This window comes from Rhinolophus hipposideros (genome assembly GCF_964194185.1).
Source record: "Rhinolophus hipposideros genome assembly, chromosome: 15".
In the NCBI taxonomy this organism is placed as follows: Eukaryota; Metazoa; Chordata; class Mammalia; order Chiroptera; family Rhinolophidae; genus Rhinolophus; species Rhinolophus hipposideros.
This window is the reverse complement of record NC_138061.1, coordinates 30,527,094-30,550,698: the sequence shown is the minus strand read 5'-3', so window position 1 is coordinate 30,550,698 and position 23,605 is coordinate 30,527,094. Positions and strand designations below refer to the sequence as shown.

Below are 23,605 nucleotides of genomic sequence, written 5' to 3'. Positions count from 1 at the left end.
TCAAGCTTAAAGAGTGAATTACTGCTGCTGATGAAATGAGAAAAATGAAGGCACATAGAACATTGTTTTTTTAGTAAAGTGCCGCAGCCCATCCAACACTGACTGGGCATGTTTCTTCCCAACCAAGAGTCCATGCCACATGACCTAGCTGCTGGGCCTCTTGTGGCCTAACTGGCCTCTATTGACCCCTGGGACTCCTTAAAGCCACGTTTGAAATCACTGCACCTTTTTAAATTATTTAGAAGTTATTAGACTTTTTCAAAATGTCCCTAATGCTTTCAGAAATGACATTGTATAATATTTTATGTGTTTTTTGTGATCTATGTTTTTAGTTAAACTCATAATGTGTTCTTTACCAAAGTGTCTAGAGGTGTGCAGATTGTCGATTTGCCAGGATTTTCCTAGTACACGTGATAGTACATTCTTGAAGAATGTCGTGTATCTAAGAATTGGGGAAATTTTTACTCAGAAGAACTAAAGAGCTGTAAATTGCAACATTTTCAGAATACATTTTGAAAACACTCAAAATGATAATGGAAGTGACCCCTTTGGTTTCTTTAAAACAAGGTTGAATATTTTACTTAGTAATTTTTATTTCCTTTAGGGTTTAATGAAGAAATTCATTCGATGTTCTACACGAGTAACTGTGGGAACTATTAAAAAATTTCTGAGTTTAAAACTAAAGCTTCCAAGTTCTTATGAGGTAAGTTGATAGTCCAACCTTGATCATTTTGGTAATTCTAATCTGACATAAAATTCTAACAAAATAAGTAAAAATTAACTGGGAATATATTCAAACTAAAATTTGTGGAAACTGGTTTTCATGTTAAAAAATTTATTTTTTAGAATATAATATTTTATCTATGTAATCTGTATTTTTGAATTTAACATCCTGACTAAAACATGATACTAATGCATTTACTGTTTTATAATTAGAGGAGATATTTAAATAACTAAGTATTCTCAAAATAAATAGCTCAGTTAAATGGATTCTTTTTGTTTGTTTTTTATGCCAACATGCTTTAAGGTATGTCTTTGTTTTTTCAATCTGAGACCTTTGCAATCCCTTTTTACCAATTCTTTATAGACTCCTCTTTTAGAATATAGAACTCCTTTTTTTTTCAAAAGGTATTTTGTAATGCCCCTTTCCTTCCATAATATGCAAAAGTAATATTGCTTAGCACTAGGTAAAACCTAGTTTTTGCTAATTTCTTTACAGGAGAAATAAATTGCCCTGATGTTGATCACAGTACATGTAATGTGTTCAATAGCTAAAGAATGTTTATGATCCTAGGAGTATGATTATAACATAATAAGGAAACATGGCTGTTACTTCTCATCTGCGCAAATGGCAGTCTTAGAATTTATGTTAATTACCTCTTCCTGCCCTTTGGGTTCTGATAATAGCATCCAAAAAAACTAAAGATCAAGACTAGTTTTCTAACAAAAATATCAAAGGCAACATAGTTTTTCAGGCTTATGTACAGCAATATTAATATGAACAGTCATCATAGCAGAAATAAAAGAGGATTTGAACATAGGCATTGATAGGTAGCAAAGCTGTATTTTTGAAGAAGCCTCTGATCCTGAACTTAACTTTAAAAAAATTCTCCCAAATCACTAATTAATCTGTGGATTAAAAATTAATCCTTACTACGGTTTAGTCCTACATATATTTTAAAAAACTTCCAGAAACATCAATTTTACATTAGGAAAAAATTTGTGAAAGTCAGAGCCCTATGTACTTGATAAAAGTAAAAGGTAATAACAGTTTATAGAAACAACAATGAAAATAAAAAATGAAATTGTTTTTATGGTTTGGTTTTGTGTTTTATTCCATTTTTTGAAGATACCACATGCAATTTTATTTTCTTACTTTTAAGTGTGACTCACTGAGTTACTTTCCAGTTTTCAGGAAGTTGTTAGAGCTTAAAGAACTATTACCCTCATACAGTCTTACTGCTGGCACATATTATATTTCTCTATAGAAAAAGATGGAAGGGGAAGAGACTCAATCCACTGACAGCTCCTTATCTAGCCCAATGCAAAGAACTTTTCCTATAATTTTTGGTATACTTTTTAGTATACTGGTCCCCCCTTATTTGCTGCCCAACATGTAGCAGGGATAACTTAATGAAATATTTGATAGCTAACGATTCTGTTAACAACAGTGCTAATAGGGGCAGGATAGTTTAGTTTTTAAATAACAATAATAGAAGCAGTATACCTGATTAGGAATTGCATCCAAAGTAAGTCCCATTGCTTCTTTGTTTATGAATTTATTTTATGGACAGGATGAAGAAAATGAAATTATTTGTGTTATTAAAAGAATTTAAAAATATAAAATGTCTGAAAATTTTTGAGGTTCATGTAAGTCACCATAAATCATCAAAAAAATCCATATAATTGAGCTAATAATTTGTCCAATATAATTAGAAGTATATTTATTTTAGACTTAAAGTTCAAAACTCTATTCTCTGTTTAGCCAAACACAGAACTGTTTAAAATCTATTTTTCTCCCTTTCCAGCCTTTACATTAAATCCTGTCAGTTTGCTTTTAATAGCTAGAGAGCCAAAATGTTGTGTTTTTTCCATAGGGATCTGTGATAAACCTTTAATTATGCTTTTTTTAATTAGTAAATCGAAACCACAAGTCCTGTGGCCTTCTTAAGGATTTGGGGGGTTGTTTGGTTCCTGCAACACTAGACAAAGAGTGAGCATTGATATAAGTACAGCCCCTTTTTGAAGTTCCGTGGTAGGTGAGATGTGGGTCATGTAATTACTCATACAAGTTACCAAACAGAGCAGAGAGGCCGGAGAGCCCTAGGAGACATAGGCTGGTGGCATGGGGCTAACTGGGCTGTCAACTTAGCTCTAGGTAGTTTCTGGAAAGTCTCATATGCCTCAAAGGCCCCATAAATCGTGTATCCACATTCATTCATTTGCCCTCTCCGAATACAAACAAATGAAAGAAAAGTAACTCCTTCAAATCTTGGGAAGGTGCAAGGATTCTGAGGCATAAATCCATAAGGCAAAAGTGCTGTGAGGAACTGTGAGGTTTCCAGTTTCTTCTGATTCAGTAATAGGCAATCTCGAAAATATGTCTAAAATCTCAAAGGTTGCAGAGAGAGACAATGGACTAAGAAAGTTTATACTGCATTTCAAAATTATGTGTATGAACCTGAGATACAGGTATGTGGGACAAGCAAACACTGCTTCATGGTATTCATACCTGAATTAATACGTATAAGATGGACCAGTGCTTTAATAAAAATACTGTGTTCTTTTTAAGTAATGGATAATACATCTATTTTGTTATAACTATTTGAATGTTTTTTGAAATTGGAAAAAATACATGCAAAACAATTATGAATTCAAAACTACTTATGTTAACGTGTGTATAACTATTGTCTTTAAAGTTGGATGTGCTGTGCAATGGTGAAATTATGGGGAAGGATCATACTATGGAATTCATCTACATGACAAGATGGCGACTAAGAGGCGAAAACGTAAATTGCTTTTCTATTTACCTATGTGTATATTTAGTTACATATTATTATGTTACTCAAATTTAACAGTATTACTTAGAAAGTAAAAGAACAAACTAGCTTGGGAAGAGAAGAAACTGTTTCCTCTTATTATTTCTCCTAGCTACTCCATGATACTTGATCTCAAGTACAAAACCAAGCCAAGGTCTGTGTTAAATGTGGTTTTGTTATGTTTAAGGTGAGCTTAAAACCCCATCTAAACATGTTTAGAACTCTACTAACCTCAAGACAGGAGACGGCACTCACATTTTTTAAAAAGCCCAATAAAATACCAGAACTTTTATATGGAATGGGAGTAGATATTTTTTAGTCATGGTAGAGGGGACAGATAGAGTAGAATCTTGATGATTTTTTTTTTAGGTACCTCCTTTGCTTTGAAAGTATAACATTGGACTGAAGGGTGAGTTTACAGTGGTTTCTGATGCCAGATTAGATTATTGTGCCTTATTGTTATAGGTCTTAGACAGTATGGGAGAATGATTAAAAGGAGAAAACCTAAGAAAATCCAGAAAACCCAAAAGGAGTATTTTATATTTTGAACTGTATCTTTGATTAGAGTTATTTAGAAGGTTCAAGCATATCTTATCTGAGTTATATGTAATATTGATATTAGGGAAATTTCAGGGGCTACAGATTATAAAGCTAATATATACTAGTGAGGAATATAGTAATAATGCTACCAGAAATTTTCTTCATAATCTGATTACATGAATTACATTAAGATTGACTAGAAAGTTCGACTAAATGACCTCCCGAGTCCTTTCAGACATTACGATTTTGTGGTGTTTAGGGTACTTGTATCAAATGTAAACACCTATAGAACTGCTAGGAAACAAACCTCAATCCTTTTTTGTGTGTGTGCTCCATTTAGTGGGTAGGATATTTGGCTATTTTTCAGTAGAAATAGCCTGATGTAATATAATAATAAATAATGCACCTAGCTTCAGTCATTATTTTTTTCGATTTGAATCCCAGTTGGGTAAAGCCTTATTTGTGAGTCTGAGTTTTCGTGACCAGGAAGAAGAAAATGTTCTAGTACTAGGTGGTCACCCACTAGCTCTGTGCCCTTGAAGAGCTCCTTAAACCTCGCTTGGGCTTTTTTTTTTTTTTAATCTAATTTTGTATTTGGTAAATTTCTAGCCTTTCTATGATATTTTCCAGTTTTCTAAATGGTTGTGCGTACATCACCCTCATTTAATCCTTCCAACCAAAATGTTTCAAGTATCAGGTACAGATTACAGAGATAGTCAGTTCTCTCTTACCCAGCACTGTTGGGGCTTACATATTGGGGTATTACACATAATGTTAATATGTTGATATAATTTTAGCTCTTTTTGATAGTATTTCAGTATGTACTTGAAACTATCGTTACGAATAGGTTTGCCTTAAGGTTGAAGAGATGTAAGTAGTCATCCGCTGCACGACCTGTCTGGTACCCACTCGTCCTTCACAAGATAAGATCCCTCCCCAAAGGTCACCCACACTGCCAGTTATTTTAATGTCAAATATGAAAAAGCTGATTCATAGAAATTATTCATAGACCATCAGTTAAATCAGTCTTCGCTACAAGTATGTTTCTGATTATACATTTCTGAATAGTTTAAATTCCTTAGTTGTTTAAAGCATGTTTTAATCAAAGTTGGTTAAAAAATAGTTCAGTATTATATGATTTTCAGTTAAAAACTAAACCAATAATAGAAAAATTACCACGTTATATTTAGTGCAACAGTAAAGTAATATATTAGCCAGTTTCATTTTTTTTGGCATGACAAACGTGTTTCTTGTTTGTTACCCTCTTCCAACCTGTTTTCCCCTCAGTCTTCACAATCTCAATAGTTCTAAGATTAGTAGTTCCGTTTTCCAGTATCTCTGACCAAAATCCCTGAAGCCAGTTCTGATTAGATTTTCTTTTATTCATCCTTAGCAAATTTTGTGACCTCTCTACCGTACGAATAACATAGACTATACAAAATACTATACTCGGAATCCTGGCATGTCTTACTGCCCCCACTTCTACACTCTGATCCAGGCCACGGTCACTGTTCTGCACCTGTGCTCCATGCTCCCACTCCTGCTGCCACCCACCCCCTTCCCACCTTCACCCAGCACAGCAGCCAGAGTGATCTTAAAACAAGTCAAAACACGTCAGTTCTCCATCTTGAGCCCTCCAGCAACACCTGATATCATTTAGATAAAAGCTAAAGCCCTTCCAGGGACCTATAAACACAGACCCCACGTGATTTTCCCCAGACACCTCTCTGATCTTACCCTTTCCTGTCTCCTCTGGCTCACTGCACTCTGGCCTCACTGGCCTGTGTTTCTTCTAGCATGCCAGACTTGCTCTGGCCTCCCCAACTATCCACCTAATTTGCTCCTTTTACCCCCTTTACTCAGAGAATTTTGCTTCTACATCACCTTCTCAGTGAGGCCTCTTGATCTGGCTTAGTAGATCAAGAGTAGATCAATCCCCTCTCCCACTCCAGCTTGGCACTCTTCGTGCCTTTCTGTTTTCCGTAGTATTTTATACCATCTGATGTACTACGCCTCTTATTTGTGTATTGTTTATGTCTCCCCAGTTAAAATGTAATCTGAGAGCAGAGATAATGTTTGTTCACTGCTGAGTTTCAGCACTGAGAGCAGTGCCTAGTGCAGATAACTATAAATGTTTGAAGAGTAAAATGAATGAAAAATTTTTATAAGGTAATAGTTACACAAAATATATCCTAAAGATTATTTCATTTATTTGAATTTTAATTTTTCAATTGTTTTCTGTTAAAATTTTTTTGCACTTATTCTGAGTTATTATAATATAGTAATTGACTAATTTTAACAGAGTGAATGGACAAATTAGCAATAAAACAATCATTTCTAGATTATGCCCCTACTAGCATATTTATTGCAATCACATACCTTCCCATCTCTACCCTGCATTGCCAGCAAGATGCCAGGAGGTCTGTAAAACTCCCATTACTTTACTTCCTGGCATTGCTAGTAGGCTCTGCCTTGGCCTGAGGTCAGCTTAGTTCCTAAACTAAAGTCTACCTTATGGTTCTTTCACTTGTTCTAGTACATTTTTATGTTAAACATTTTAATCCACCTGGGATTTGTTTATTTATACACATAAACCTATAGCAAGGCTAAGACTCTAACTTAATCTAAATGGTTTTTTTTGTTTTTTGGGTTTTTTTGCCAGAAATACAATTTATTGAATATTTCATACTTTACCTCATTGTTTTGAGATGTATATATGTATCTATACGTATGTGTGTGTATACACATCTTTAAAAACATATACATATGTGTATGTGTGCGTGTATGTGTATATAAAGGACATATATAGTATACACACACGCACACACACACACATATATACACATTCTGTTTTGTTCTTCTGAGGAGGTCTTATCCCTGCACTAGCATTATGCATTATGTAGCTTTTATAAAAATCTGATCATATAACACCCTTGTCTAAAACCCCTCAGTTGTCCATTTTCTTTGGGATAAATTGGAATAAAGTTCAAACTAACTACAAGGCAAATAATTGGGCTTTCTAAGTTGCTTTATGATATGTATTAGTAACTGTTAGGGAAAACCTGCATATTATCGTTTTCAAAATTTTGTTGGTTAGTTTTACCTGTTTATTTTTTCAGATGAGCCTGAGACTAGGAATGTGATTTGGCATTGAATTAAATTTCTAGGTTGATTTGCCTGGAATTCACATCCTTGCAGGTTTTTATTCTGTTCAGTGCTGTGGGGTATCTCGTATTCAACCCTCTGGGTCTCTGAGTAAAGTCTGGTTTTCTTCCTCCTCATGTTGGATGTCACCTCAGCCTCTTTGGGTCTTCTGCCTCAGACAGGCTGCATATTCCATATTCCAGTCACCTCTTTACCTTGTCCTGTTTGTAGACTCCTAGGAGGAATCTCAGGAAAGTCGATTTTGTGTCCATTTCTTAAGAATGTGCCATTGCTCCCTGTCCCACACAGTGTCTGTGCCACTCCTTTCCTTTAGTCTGGGGCAGGCTCAGCCTGTTTTCTGTGTCCCTCCTGTTTCAGGGTCCTTGTCTTCATTGTGATGCATTGTTGAAAGATTTGTATCTTTAGGAATTAAACTTATCTTGTCAAACTTAGCTAACTCTTAGAAATTTTCCAGTTCATAATAATATTGCTGCCTCAAGATTGTTATCCTCAAGATTGGCTTATTAATGTTAGTTCATCTTTGGCTCATTAGTGGGAGAAAATGTACTTTTTATTTAAACCAATGCTTCTCAATCTTTAATGTGAGTACAGTTCACCTGGGGATCTTGGTGAAACACAGATCCTGACTCAGTAGGTCTGGGGTGGGGCCCAAGATTCTGCATTTCTAAATCTCCCAGGGGCCCGTGCATCTGAGCGTTGGACCATCCTTTGGGTAATAGCATTGAGGAGACCATGACCACTGACTTGCCCTCTGACTCCCACAACTATAAACTGAGAATGTAGAATTACAGAATTAGTTATCTAGGACTAACCAGCAGTCTGATACACAGATCCTGTTTATAATGTCCACGCAGTGTTCATCACATTTTTTGAAACATAAATGGAATCATGTGTTCTACAACTTCTCTTTCTCACTTGATGTCTTGTGGAGAATCAGTAAATTTTGAAATAATTATTTGTAACAAGTGGCTGTGCCATTTATGTGGCTGTACCATAATTTGATTAATACATTCCTTTAGTGGACATTTAGATTTGTTTCAAATTGTTTGACATTACAAGCAGTGAGATACAATCCCAGTGCCTAGATCTTTTTGCAACTGTGCAAGCATATTCATTGACTGGATTACAAATGTGGATTTACAGAATATGCATGTTTTAAATTTTGATAGATACTAACAAAGTGTCCTCTAAAAAGATTTAGCAATTTATACGCACATAAATAATGTATGAAAGTACCCTTTTTCCAACATCCTTACCACACTGCATATTATCAGTTTTGCATTTCTTCTGTGAAGTTTCTTTTTATATTCATTGCTTTGGTTTTTCTCCCATGTGATGTTTGTCTTTTTCTTACTGACTTCTAGGAGCTCTTTATGTATTCTGGATACTAATCTTTTGTTATATGTGTGAAATATGTGGCTATTTCCTCCCAGTTGTGTCCTGCTTCCTAATTTTGCATCAGCTTTTTGATCCTTAAAATTGGGTAACAATACCTGCCTTGAAAATTTTTAGTAAGCATTAACAAAATAATATACTTAGCGGAGTGCCTGCCATGATAATTGTTAATTATTTTATTAATAGCTTATCTATGTTAGCTTTTATTATCATCATTCCTCCTGCACTTAGGCTCACCTGAGAGCTTACTGTTACTATCTCTTGCAGTTCAGCATCAGCTGTCATCAAGAACTCATGGTCTTCCTGCTCACCTTTTCTTGAATAGGCTGAGTACCTGCTCTCAGTACAGACCCTCTTTCCCAGACAATCCTGGTTGGTTTTATCTTTCAGCCATCCCTGCCAGTCCATATTTAAAACTGCTTCACCACGTTTGCCTTGCTTTGCTTTCTTTGAATTGTCAAGTAGTTTTAGGAAAAGCAAACAGCTCTCTTGACTGATAAAGACGAATGGGGGAAAACATCACTTAATGGAATTGCCTGTTTCCACCCGAACTCTTTATTCTTGTGAAATGCCATTAAGGACGTGCATAGTTAGGGAAAGTCTAATAGGCAGAGCTTGGGGACTCTTCCGAGTTTAGAAAGGGGGACGTTGCCAAAGGTAGTGCTGGGCGCGTCTCGCGGTGTGTAGATGAGCCCTGTACAGAACTTCAGGACTAACTTCTAGGAAAAGATGTTAGACTCAAGTCTCTGGGAAAATGAAAAATGTCTAAAATTTTATTTAAAAGGCTGCCAATATATTTGTTTTAATCATTGCTTGCTTAAGTATTCTTTCAAAGTATATTTTTTTAAAAACCACTCTGGGATGTTCGATTTATCCTGGTTAATTTACACCTCATATTTTTATGTGGACTTTTTTTCATTCTGTAGAGGCATGTGGTGTTGAATTCATATATGCCTAATTATGTTGAACATAATATTGAAATTTATTTTTAGCATAATATTGAGAAATCAAGATTTGGGAATGATTTTTTAAAAATATATGAATAATTAAATTGTTAAAAGTTGGTGAATTTACAAATGAACCAACTCAGTAGTTTTAAAATATGTTCATTCATTGATTTACTTAAAACATTTTTTGAGTGGCTGCAGTATGCTAATTCTGGGCCTTAGCTATTAAGATTGAAAATATGAATAAGATGTGTGGACTCAGGGAACTCACAGTCTGATGCTATTAAAATAGATATGAAGACTAAGAATCTAATCTGAGCAATATAAAGAACCTAATCTAAAACAGAAAATGGACCCACTCCAGGTTGAGGCAGGTTCCATGCCCCTCTCAGAGTTCTGAGCTCCTTAAACAGTGTTATCTCAGAAGGTATTTGAGGAGGATCTAGAAGAGATTAATCACAGGAAGGGATGGAGGAAAGAGGATACACCTCCTGTATTAAAGGGTTTTCTCAGGAATTACCATTTGAAGAGGAGATGGAACGGATAGGCCCATTTTGGTATAATATTTGCAGAATATTAACAAAACTTACATTTAGATGCTAAAATTATTTCAAGCTAAATTTTACCAATCACTAAGTTATTAAAATCATTTTTTTACAAAAAGCAACTACCATATTTTGGAAAGTGTTTACTTAAAATTAATGTTAACTCATGTTTGACGTTAAAATATTTAAATAATCAGTTTTAAATATGTGTCCAGTTGTGGATGCCTCTTATCTGATGAGTTCATCTCCTCCGCAGTTTCGGTGTCTGAACTGCTCAGCCTTGCAAGTCTGCTCTCAGGATGGCCCTTTATATCAGGTAAGAGGCACTCACGACTGTACATATGACCCTAATGATGCTACCACAAAGGGGATTGCTTTCATCTCAAACTCAAGTGCTTAAGACATGTAACTTTGCAAAACTAATACTAATTTGAGCTACAGAACTTCCTCTTTTCAAATTATGTCCCCAAAGTTTTCTGTTATTTTAGTTCTCTTGAAATATATCTAATTTTATTACACTAAAACTGAAATTATAAATGTTAAGGCCATTTTTTAATGAGTCGAGAATTTCTAATTACCAGTTTCAGCTCTTGAGAAATCTCTGCTCCATATTGGATCTCAGTTCCATACTTAACACTTCTTTGTGTGTTACTTTTTAAAATTAATAATTCGCCCACAAGTGAAAGATAAAATGCCAGATGAGGTGAAACTAAGTAACAGCAACAGCTGAGTACAATTGTAAGCTTCCTTCCTAGGCCCTGCCCTAAGTTCTTTACTTGGGTTACCTCTTTTAACACAGAAATGATAGTGAACTAATTTAATAATGTACTGATATACTTCAGTGTGGATCTGAGGAAAGTTTAGCTAATAACAATACATTTTAAAACTTTGGGAAATAGAAGAGACTAAGGGTAGTATAGTAGGGATTGTGTTGAGTATAGAGATGATCTGCTGTTGAGTATAGAGATGATCTATGATCAGCCTTAATCCATGGATTAATCATAACATTTCTTAAAAATCCCCATTGTTGTTTTATTCCAGAATTTAGTCTTCATTCTTATTTTCTTGGAGCCAAGAAAGGAAAATTGTAATTATTGTACAACTCAACTAGCTATCTTACCTCTAATGTTTTCGGATTGGGACAAATGAATGTATGTGAATTATTATTAAAAGTACCTCTTCAAATCACTAATCAAAAATGTCAAATTGGCAGTTTCTCTAGAGTTTCCCTCAATTTTTATTGTTAGTTCTGTGATACAGAATCCCCCCCATCATTAAAATCAATGCTTTTTAATACACACTGGTTAAGTACTGTTTTTTTTTTTAGTAATGGGGTAAACAATTTAACAACTATAAAGGCCAAGAGAGAATCATTTTGGGGGGAAAAATCATCTTTCTCCTTACATTATGTAGTTAAGGGTGAGGGGTGAGTAAATACTGTAACTGAGCTGAGAGATTTGTATATATCTGCAGTGTACAGATATTTTAGCTTCACAGCTGATTTGGAATGATGCATTGCATAGTAGTGATGCCCCACCTTTAGCTGTAATTCATACATACACGGCTTTTTGCTTTTACTCGTGGCATTGATGTCTGTTTATTTCCTTAGAAATAAATATGTTCTTAAACTCTAATATAAGTATTAGAAAACAACTGGAGCAAGACCAGATTTTCAATAATCCACACAAATTTCCTTTTCTTTCTTAAACACTTCATTATGGATTATACTCCTGTCAGAAAGTTGTAATTAATAGGATGCACCTTTAGCCAAAATTCAGCTAGAAAATTTGAAGGAAAAAATTAATTACTTTTTAATTATAAGAAAATATTATGTGTGTATAGCTTTGTACTATTAAAATTTTTAAGTTTTGTGAAAATTCCTTGACATGGACAATTTTCTAGGAAAACTACAAGTGGACCAAAATTTACCCAAGAAGAAAGTAAACTTAAATCACTAAGTCATGAAAGACATAAAAAAAGAACTACTTTCTCAAAGGAAGACCTAAACACTTTATGGTCACAGTCTCTCAAATTTTCAAGGAAATAGACCATTCCCATTCTAAATTGTTTTAAATCATTGAAAAAAATTGAATTCTTCCAAATTCATTTTACAGAGGTAACATAATTGTCATAGCAAAAACTGACAGAGAACCCCAATTAGAGAACTAGTATCAAATTTCATTTTGAATATAAATATAAAGATGATGGATATTATACTAAATATACTAAAATATTATACTAAAAGAAAAAACTAAAACCAAATATTGTTTTATCAGAAATGCAAGAATAGCTTAATATTAGGGGAGGGAAATTATATATTGGAAACATTTGATATATATATACACAAACACACACGTACAGTCAAATAAAAATTATCAGTAGATGCTGAAAAGGCATTTGATAAAATTCAATGTTAAGAACTGCTTTTCCTATCAGCTTCTTATTTTGGAAATTTTCAAAACAACAAAAACTTAAAATAATACAAAAGAATTTACTTTTATGCAGGTCTACCAGTATTAACATTTTGCTACGTTTTCTGCGCCCCCTTTTCCCCTCTCTTTATCTTATTAATCTCTTTATTAATATATCTACAGTTTCTTTGTGGAACCATTTGAAAGTAAAATGGCAAGTATCATGACAGTAGACCACTAAATACTTCAGCATATATTTCCTAAGATTAAAGACCTCCTCATATATAGCCAAAATACCACTTCACACAGGAAATTTAAATAGTATACAAAATATTAGAGATGTCAGTTCTCCCCATAATTAAATTATGAAATTTAACAAGATTCTACACCCATTTCTTGTTTAACTTGTTTAACTTCACAAAATCAGTCATTTTAAAGTTCATCAGCAAATATAAACCAGTGCTTCCGGTCAGTCACATTTTTAAATGAGTAATCAGAAGGCATGTGCACTTCCACATACTAAAATGTATTTTCAAGCTGAAGTCATTACAATAGAGTACTTACTTAAACACAGGCATACGAATGAAAAGAATAGCTCAGGAACAGACTTTAGTATGTATGAATCTATAAAGAGTGTTTCAAATTAGTGAAAGAAGATTCATTTAACAAATACCTAATTGAACACTGAACTGGGCACTCTATTAGGCCCTGGGGACACAGCAGTAAAAATGAGAAAAATCCTTTTCTCTTATAGAATTATACTCTAATGATGGTAACAGACAAAAAATAAGCAAGTAAAATTTATAGTGTTAGAAGAAAGAGTAAATAAATAGAATAATTTAGATAAGATTACCAAGAGAAGACCTCTTTAAGGTGGTGATTTTTTATCAAAAGATGAGAGAAGTAGCCATGTGTACACCTGGGGTAGGGCACTCCAGGCTGAGGGAATATAGTGCAAAGACCCAGAGGAATGATCATGTCTGGTTGTTTGATGATTGTAAGGAGGCCGGTGGGGCCAGAGCAGAGACAGTAGCTGACAGTGAGCAAGGGTGATGGGTGAACTTAGAACGTAGTTGTTGGGGATGAGGCGTGATCCAGTAGGGTTTGTTTTCAATGACTTGTACTAAGACTATTGGTGGTGATGATGGGGGGCAGGATTCAGTCCATCCATACGTCACGTCACGTTATGCTCCTATGCGTTTCTCGTGGTTTACAGTGCTGAATATTAAAAATGATACCATCAAAGATAAAGAAGAAAATACAGTTGAATGACAAATCTCAGAGTGGGGATGGCCTTTCTCATTATACATATAAAAGGAAAAAAAAGAAACCAAGTTGACTATTAATATTGAAAAGTACATGGCAAATGTGCTATAAGGAAATGTTAGCAATATATGACAGACAGGTTTAATGTCCTTAATACATACAGAATTTATACCAATCTGTTCAACTTTCCATAAAAAACTGAAAAGACATGATTAGGCAAGTCACAAAAGAAGGAAACAAAACTAGCTAATAAGCATACAAAAATGGCTTATTTCTTTAGAAGTCAAGAGATGAAAGAAGAAATAAAGTACTATTTTATGCTTATTGAATTGCCAGATTAAGAGAGGGGAAAGGATAGTACTCATTACTGATGAGGCTATTTGAAGAATGAGCACTTACATTTCTTTTGGAAATGTAAAAATAGAACAGCTTTCCTGAAGTCCACTTTATTGTGTGACAGTATTTATCAAGAAGCCTTTTGAACTTCTAGGAACCTACTCAGGGGTCAGAGATAAAGTGGTGAGCATAGATCATTGAGTTAGGATTAATTTGTATTAGCAAAAAAAAAATAAAAAAATAATAAAGTAAAATGTCCAGCAAAATGATTTATTGATAACTTATGGTTCATTTCTATAAAGGCATTATAGACAGCCTTTAAAAATGATCGTGTAGGACCATATTAAGTAATACTTATAGAATTTTTAAATGGACAAAATTCTTAAATAGACAAAACTATTTAACCAAGCAACATTTGTATTATGATTCCAGTTTTGGAAAAAAAGTAAGTACATACACAAAAAGACTAGAAAGATACACACTAAAAAAATATGGTGGTTATTTCTGGATGGTAGCATTTAAATGATACTGCTTTTTTTCCTTGATGCTTTTCTGTATTTTCCAAATCTACAGTAAAGCCAGTACTTTTATGATCAAGTTTTTTTTTGTTTGTTTTTTTTTTTAAGAAAATACATCAGTCAAAGTTAATTTTATCATTTTCTAACACTATCACATTTGAAATATATACTTTGGAACTATCTATTCTTTATGCTAGTACGCGATGAGGCTGAGGACTAGCAACTATGAAATGTAGATCCATTTTGTGCAATCACTTAACACTAAGGAGTGAGATGCCCTGTTTCATTATAAGAAAGCAAACTGAAGCACAAATAGACCTTGAAGCTTAATTTCCAGCACTGTAACACATTTCAATAAAATAATTAAACTACATATTTTGTCATAGAACAAAACAAACACATGATTACTTGGAGGAGAGGAAAACAAAACCATTTTCAGCCCAAAACAGAAAATCCTGACCACTTACAACTAAACCATTTCATTTCCCTTTCTACCTTCATCCTGGTAAAACTGGTAATGGATTCTTCTATGTATTATGACCTGTATACACAAGTGACTTAGTTATCTACAGAAAATGTGCAGATTCAAAAAGTCAGAAATGGAAGGCAAAGCAGGAAGGATTATTATGATAAGGGGCAAGACGTGGCTGGGGTTGGGTAGAATGGGAAGCAGTGGAGTGAGGGTTGGGTGTGTGGTTAGTGGTCTCCAAATCTGGCTGGCTTTAAGAAACCCAGGGAGTTTTATAAGATGCAGATTTCTGTGCTCCCTTCCCAGATACTCTCATTCAGAAGGAACAGAATAAAGTTTAAAATAAAAACAAGCAAACAAAATTTAGACCAAAATCGATTTTATCCATGGAAATTCTTGAGAGCCTGTCTGCGGCTTTTACTCCAGCCCTTAGACAACTGGTAGTGGCATCGCCTTACTTCATCTGGGAGCAGCGAGACTTAGGAATTCTCATTTCCACCCTCCTGTCCTATCCTGAGCTAATGGTAAAAGGGATTTCCACACTGTGTCTTAGTATGTATCATAGCTGTGAGCAGTACGCAGTGGTCATTTTCAGGGTTACAGAATCCCAATCTATGCCTTTAATCTACATGAAAGAAAACACAGTTCTCTGTAATGGATTTTTGCATTCACCCACACTGAGATGAAGGGGTAATCAGTAGTTTTATAAAAGTAACTCCTTAAAATTCATTTTAAAGGGAATCTACAGCTTTGAAAAAAACAAAAACCATTGGTCCTCCATGGTATAGAGGGCAAATAGAGGGTAAAAACAGACTCAGGAGTGGCAGCGTGGCATATGCCATTTATCTGCAGGAAGCTGTTTCTTCTCTACTGTCTGTTGATGTATGGTACCTTTCCTACATAGAGCAACACGAAGGACAGTGAACCATTCAATTATGTAGTAGTCAAGTCCAAATATTTCATAGTATCAACTGACTATTGGAAGGAGGCAGTAAACCTAAGTGTTTCATGTAACAAATTAGCTACTTATTTTTCAACATTTTTAAATGCTAAAAAAGGTATCAAACTCACTTTTAAAAAAGTAGTTTGTGAGAATGACCCCAGTTTCATAGACTCACAGCAGGGGGTGTCTTTGTTCATTTGTGACTCAGTGGGCACTCAGGCATAGCTCTGTGGGAATGCAGCCTGCGGACTTGTCTGGTTCAGGCCCATAATGTTAAGTCCCACAAGGTCAATGATCGAATGCCGGTGAGGAGAGCCCTAGCTTTCAATCTTCCACAGGCCCTGTGTCTCCCTAATGTTATGCTAACACTATTCACATTTCCAACCAGTATAACATCTGTAGGGCTTTGAACTTGACCTTTGCTGGATATGGTAGAAAACTTAACTGATTCTAGAAGAATAATAGCAATTAAAAAATACAAGAGTTTTCAGAGATACGGACAACAGAATGGTTGGTAGTTACCAAAGGGGAAGGGGCGAGGGCAAATTGGGTAAAGGGGAAACTAGACTTAGGGTAGTAAGCACAAAATAGACTATACAGATAGAAATTACAATGTTGTACTAGTGAAATGTATATAATATTACATATAAGTTTTATAATAAGTAAACTTATTACTCAATAAGTTTAATTAAAACATATAGCAAGTTTTAATGTCATCTTGTTATACTCACTAGTATCAGCAAAAACTGGAAATTATTTCCACATCCTTAAAATCTTTATCCAGTCATCTATCAAAGGACACTTTGTTTCCAACTTTACTAACAATCGTGATCCCAATAAACTTTAATTAAAAAAAATCTTTTGTATATAACCTATATTGTTTTTATATAAACACAGCCTTATTCATTGTCTGTTTTTATTTTATAGTCATATCCCATGGTATTGCAATATCGACCAAGAATTGATTTCGGTTAGACCAAGGGGCCTAGATCCCACTGAGATGAATCCTGCACTATTTGTTTACTCATCACAGATTGCACAGCGAACGGTGTGTGGACTAGAGGGACACCACAAGATTTTCAGCATGCAAATAAGGCCATTGTCTGTCTCTACATTGTCAGTTGCATTTATGTTGTTTCTATTAAGAGCAAACCAAGTGCCATTCTGCTACTGAACCATCTGCATAAGTTATTTGTGCTGTCTCAATGTACAATACAAGTCATGGTTGAAATCAGTTAGGTGTGCAGCCATGATTCAGCCTTCTGAATATTTTGCTTGCTTGTACCAAGATTGTTCTAATGTTTGATTACACTAGTAATATGGCTCAATTTTTGTGGTGTTACAGTTTTCACATACTATTTCATTAATTCTTGTTTAAATAGAGTATTGCACAAGAAACTAATAATTATTCTATCTCGAAATTATTTTGTATGGGAAATATATTTAGAAAAGTGATTTTTGAGCCACTGTCCTGTTCTCAGTAAGCTTTTTGTGTGCAAAATAGTTAAAATCATTTGGGGAAGAATTCCAGTTATTCTTTAACATGTAGAGCACACTGTAATCGTAGGCATTTAAGTCATCTGTTAGTGTCATCTACCACTTGCGTAAGGAGGGCATGTGAGCCCCCCCAGATTGAAAACAGATGTGACTTCTTGGAGAACTGAAGTTGGATTCACAACCATTCGAAATGTTGGCAGCTGATCACATTATTTCTAATAAAATTAATGTGTAAGGTTAATCATCTTCATAATGCCTTATGACAAGCGGGTGCTGCTTCATGAAATATTATTGTAACAACCATTTTATGGATGCATCATTACATTGTTGCTCTCATTTGATAAGTACATTGTTTTTCTCCTTAAGTTGGCCTTAGGTGTGTGTCATTGTGGCATGCAGAGGGTGATGACGATTTTAAATATTAGACTCTTTAGAGCAGATAACATTAGCTATTTTATGGATTTTAGAAATCTCAGAGCATTTTTAGATTAAAACTGTTAGTTACTTATCACATTTCCAAACCATTTGCATAAAATAGAATAAATGCAGTATAATAGATAAGTATGCTAACCAAAATTAATGGTTTGAGGATATTTCATTTTAGATCCTACAGCAATCAGGGGGAAATGGGATTACTGTTTTATACGTAAATTCATTATGGTCAGAACTATGATAATGTCCTCGATTTTGCAGTTTTGTTAAGTCTTCCATTCATTTTGAGATTAGTCTACAAGTCAAAGACAGTCTTGTTACCTTAAATTATATGAAGAACTTCATTTTAAACATTTTAAAATTTATAGTTGTTTTCAAAAAACTTATTTGGAAATTGTTTTATTAATGTTTCAAAACAGGTTAACCTCTGAAACTTGGGAAGAAACCTTGAAAGTTAGGAAAAATATTTGTTCCAGAAATCTGACATGAGCACAATCTGTGTGTTACACACATAGTTTTTATACTATATACATGGTAGATGTGCTACATTTTCCAGTAAAATGTATCACAGATTAATGCCTTCTGAATCTCAAAATGCTTCTTAGAAATAAAACACTGTACAACTCTGAGAAACATACAGAATACAGCTAAATCTGGATGCATTTCACAATATAAAAAGCTGAAATATCATGATTCTCTTTTCCAAATATCTCTGTTTCAAGTCAAAAAATCTATATTAAAATTTTCTGTTGGTTTTGTTCTGACTTTTGTAAAAAAGGTTATGGCAGTACTTTAATTTTTGTTTTGTTAGAGTGTGTTTGTGCTTAGAAGGGCTCACAAGCAAAATTTAAAAGGCAGATTTTTGTTAACTTTTTAAATGGTTGGGACAGACCATTACACTCAACCAAAAACAATTACTCTTTAGCTACAGAAATTATTTTGTTATGCTGTGAAATCCAATTCACTGACATCCCTAAGAAAATTTAAGATTTATTATAAATTTGTCACATCCAGGTCAGTGATTGAAGTAGTGTTGTATATATGGAAGTTAATTTTAATTGACTCAATGCAAAATGCATTGAGAGTGCATTTTAAAAAACCACAAATGAAACCTGGATGTTTTGGGGTCCTCAGCCAAAACTTACAACCTTATATAAGTTTTCTATACATGATCTCTTTAAATTTGTCCTTTTGCTTCATCATACGTAATTTCACTATTTTCCAAGGAAATAGTATTGGAAGCAATTAGGAGTTCAGAATAGTTTAGTGCATTAACATTTTTACTGAAATGCAATGGAATATGTGCCAAAACATACAAAAACCTTATATAAAGAAGGACATCAGTTGTCATTTGGAGGAAGGTACACATTTTATGATGGTCCTGAGTAATACGGTATTACTATTAGAACCACAAACTTCTTCAACCAACCTCTTTTGATATATTTAACTATGATTTTCTAAGTATGGGACTACTTTCATATCTAGTAATACACTAAATCCCCAGTTAATCATTCCCTAAGCCAGGTTGTGGAATTTGCAAGAAAACAGGTATAGAAAAAAATACACAAACAACTTTTATGGCTAGTTTTATAAACTTAGAGTGCTAGTAAAATAAACTCTTTACATAAATAGGCTATAGGAATAATCACGTGAATTTACAAAATTGGAGACTACATAAAATTAAGTTTTTCTTTAATCTGTTGTTTCTTAAGCAGCAAACTGAAAGAACTTTTCTTCCATAAAAGATTTTGTAATCTGTTTTCTCTGCCTCAGGTATCATACTTGTAAAAGGGTGAAGGAACCTTGGATACAAAGGCCTGTGGTTTATAGACATCACTTTAACTGAAGTAATCACAGCAGTTAATAGAAATATCAGAATATGACCTTTTTTCTAAATTAACAAAATACTTTTAAGAAGTAAAAAAAGTAAACTAGAAAGCTCATTGATGAGGTAATATTAGCTCATTCAATCTGGGGCGCAGGTACCTTGGGTAATGTCTTTTACCTACTTTTAGAAAAGTATATTATTTCTTTCTTCATTGAAAATCTGTCCCATACTAATATGCCACATTTTATAAATGTAATGAGTTTGCTCAAGTATATTATATACTCAAATGTAATCTAAATTTAAATGATTCTTTAAGAGAAAAAAAGGATATGTTATAATATTGTGAACTGTTTAGCTTTATTGAAATATTTAAGAGAAAGTGCCTCATTGCAACTGTGCATTTTTGTTTTAGATGTACTACATAAAATTTGAGTTATATGTACCTGTCTCTTATGAATGATTTCATATTTAAATAGGCGCTCGTAAGTTAATCTCTTTTTTAAAGATTTTCGTAAGAAAATACATATCACCAAAGACATTTTACTGGTAATTAATAACCATGTTGGAGAGACAGTTTTAACAGTTTGGAGGTTGGAAATTTTTAGATTGCAATTTAATTTTATATTAGGTAATAACCTTGAGTAATTGCTAAACTGTCACCAAAGAAAGGTTTTAAACTGAATTTTCATAGTGAGCTCAATCAAGTGCAGTTCTTGGAATAATCAGAGCACTCTTTGTTTCAAATATCTTCCTCGTTTTTCCAGCACATTTGACAGATCTTAGGAAATCCTCAAAGGTGAGAAAGAGATAAACACAACAAACAGCCTCCCTCTGGATGAAAAGTGGGAGAAATCTATACTTTAAAAAGAAAGTTGAAATTGAGATTTTAAATTCTAATTTGAGAAGCTTTTTATTCCATGGAGGCAATGTAAACAAAAATTATGCTTATTTAAGGTTCCTGGGTGCTTAGTAATATGAAAAATGTTATTGAAGACAGACTGGTGAAAGTGCTGACAGGCTTGTGTAGAAAACAGTACCTACTGTTGGACTCAAATGTCAATGCCTTTTCTGTATTCAAAAGCAAAATTTTCATAATGGCCTATTTTTTTTTCTTGAAAAAGTAACTCCTTGTCTTGTTTCTCAGCAATTACTTTGTTATTCAAATTTAGCCATACAGCCAGATTTGGCAAAATGCGTCTCAGATCCTGATCATATACATTTAGTTAAGCACTCTGCTTACACCATTTTCCCTGGGAGCTCCTCTGCGGCCACCTTAGAGGTAAGGCTCCCACTGTGACACTTTTCTGATAGGCCACCTGGCTAAACCTCCTTGGGGAGGGTAAGAATGGATGCACTGAAGTAATTACATGCTCTGAAGTAATTTTCTAGTAGGCTAAGCTTTATACATTCAGGTGTTGGTTGTAGGGGAATTGCAGAAATGAATGAGTTTGCCATAACTGTAATTTCCTGGATTAGAAACACAAAAACGTGAAATGCTATTACTAAGATATGTATCCCTACAATAAGGAACATAACATGTCTGCCAGATCTAGCTTATGAAAGATTGAAAAATGTTAAATATTCTAGAGACTCTTTGAAAGCGCAAAATAGCTAAGCAATTCTGGATTTATTTGATACATATAATTCAGTAATATTTTGATGGAAAAACATCAGATTGAAAGTTCATTAAAATATACATTACAAAATTTTCATAATTTTTTTCCTACAGCAATGGCATTTTCCCAATAATTTGAAAGTGATTCTCTTCCTAGTGTAATGTGGTTTTCACAAATAGTGTGTTGACTTGCTATTCTTACTATATTTTCAAATAATTAAAATGCTTGAGCACTTCCTTTTCAGAAAGTTACAAAATTAAACTTAAAAATAATTTATTTTTAAATGCTCATTAAAATGTGTCTGTATACCTGTTATACCCCTTTTCTAGGATTCTACACTGAGACTGCTCAGAAATGCTCTTTTAGTTTTAAATATCTTTAAAACTAGAATCGAGTGAAACTGATACATGTTAAATACTAGGCCTAGGTTTCTTCCATATTTCAGAGCTTCATGGAATAAGAAATTAACCTAGTAGTATAAATGAGATGAACTATTTCTGAGCAACATAGAGATAGTAAGCAGATTATTCACAGACTTCATATCGGTCCACTGGAGCAGGAGCTGTACATATTAGAAATGTAATGGGATCAGCCTACTATTGTTTGGGGTCAGTTTTCTTTTGCTGTATTTTTTAGAATGGGGATGGGGGCCTAAGTGTCCTTATGAGCTGTGGTCCACGACAGGAGCCTGTGAGGAGAACACCGGGGCTCTGCTGCTTTCCTGCGTCTGGCAACACAACCGCGAGCACCAGTTCTTCCTAGAGTAGCCCTCACGTTCCATAAAACCGTCATAGGATACACTGTACAGTTAGGTTGCTCATTTTCCTTTGAAATATAAAATATTTTAAGCTTTTTTTGTCAAAAGTGGTAACATCTTAATACAAAGAAAAACCTTTTTGTGGTTGTAAGATTTAGCTTATAAATCATTCAAATTGAAGTGAAAGATTACCAGGTCATTGTTAATGACTTAGTCTATTAAGAATATATGTATTTTTGTAAAGGAAAAGCACTTGTAGATATTTAATCAGTACAAGATATATGTCTGTTTTGCAGAAATAAAATGCTGCTTAGAGATTCTCTAAATATTTTTTATTTTTGTGCTCAAATGTATTTTCTGTTGATCTATGGAATGTTCTGTACAAAGCTGTATGGTCGTACTGTTGGGCTAGATACTTTTGTTTTTTAAAATCTGGACTTAGCCAAGTATATTTGACCATGTTAAAAATAGTATCTTTGTTATTAAAAACTTGATTGCATAATTTATTGTCTGTGATCCTTAATATTAGTAGTTGTAGATGGCAACCTCAGTTTAAAAGTATCCATTGAGTACTATTCTAGTAAATTTTATTGAAATTTGTTGAGTATTTGAGATCATAAGCATTTTCTAAAGATTCTTGAGCTATTTAGCTTTAAGATGGCAGACTGCCCCTCAAAATACTTGAAGTATGCACACACGTACACTTTAGAACAATTTCTTATTTTGTTAAATTCAAATAATCCTTTGTAATTGAGAATCAAAGAGAAAGGCCCAAGTGAACTACAAGACTGCTTTCTTCAGCCAGTTAGATAATACCTCTGTTTCATTGATACCTTTGTGTATACTTGCTTCAGGAAATCTAGTTACGCTAAAGTAAGACTTTCAAGTCAGGAAGGTAGCCATGATCCCTATCTCTGCCTCCTTGTTACTTTGATGCCTGAAGCTTGTCCTAGTTAGTGATGCCATAGAGGTGGCTAGAAACCCCAGGCATTCAGTGAGAGATGGAAAGTAGCTGTCCTCTGACTTAGCAAGATTTGACTCCTTTCATCTTTTACCTTCATCCTCTCCAAAGGCTGTTGCAAAATGGGCAAGAACACTGAAGATTGTGCAGGGGAAGTGCTCAAGATGTAACATTTTATCACATGCCAACGCACTTACTGGCCTCGTACCTGAAGTGAAGGCCGCAGGGAAGCCTGGAGGACATAGTCAAGCCCCCAGAAGAGAAAACAGTTCTGTGACCTGCCAATCAATCTCTGCCACACTTCCACTGAGGAAAGGGGTCCAGTTCACCAGTTCTTAGGAGTGTTTTGTCAACACATGCTCAGCTCTGATCTTCCCACTGGTTTACAAAGGTAGGGAGGAGTCTTGTACTCCATCTAGGCCCGAGAAGGAAGAAAGCCA

At 34.2% G+C, this 23,605-nt stretch overlaps 1 protein-coding gene across 6 annotated transcripts in view; it reads left to right on the top strand.

Annotated features, from left to right (window-relative positions):
* Positions 1-22,704, top strand: part of PCGF5 (polycomb group ring finger 5) — a 101,941-nt gene extending 79,237 nt beyond the window's left edge. For 3 of the 6 annotated variants that reach the window (XM_081075276.1, XM_081075277.1, XM_081075275.1), the window contains exons 7-10: positions 605-703; positions 3,420-3,509; positions 10,388-10,447; positions 17,002-22,704. In XM_081075276.1, coding sequence (XP_080931402.1) covers positions 605-703; positions 3,420-3,509; positions 10,388-10,447; positions 17,002-17,049 — 297 coding nt within the window. In that variant the 3' untranslated portion in view covers positions 17,050-22,704. Of the gene's footprint in view, positions 1-604; positions 704-3,419; positions 3,510-8,906; positions 8,978-10,387; positions 10,448-17,001 lie in introns of those variants that run through there. The other 3 variants (XM_081075280.1, XM_081075279.1, XM_081075278.1) reach the window with 2 other exon arrangements.
* Positions 22,705-23,605: the final 901 nt, after the last annotated feature.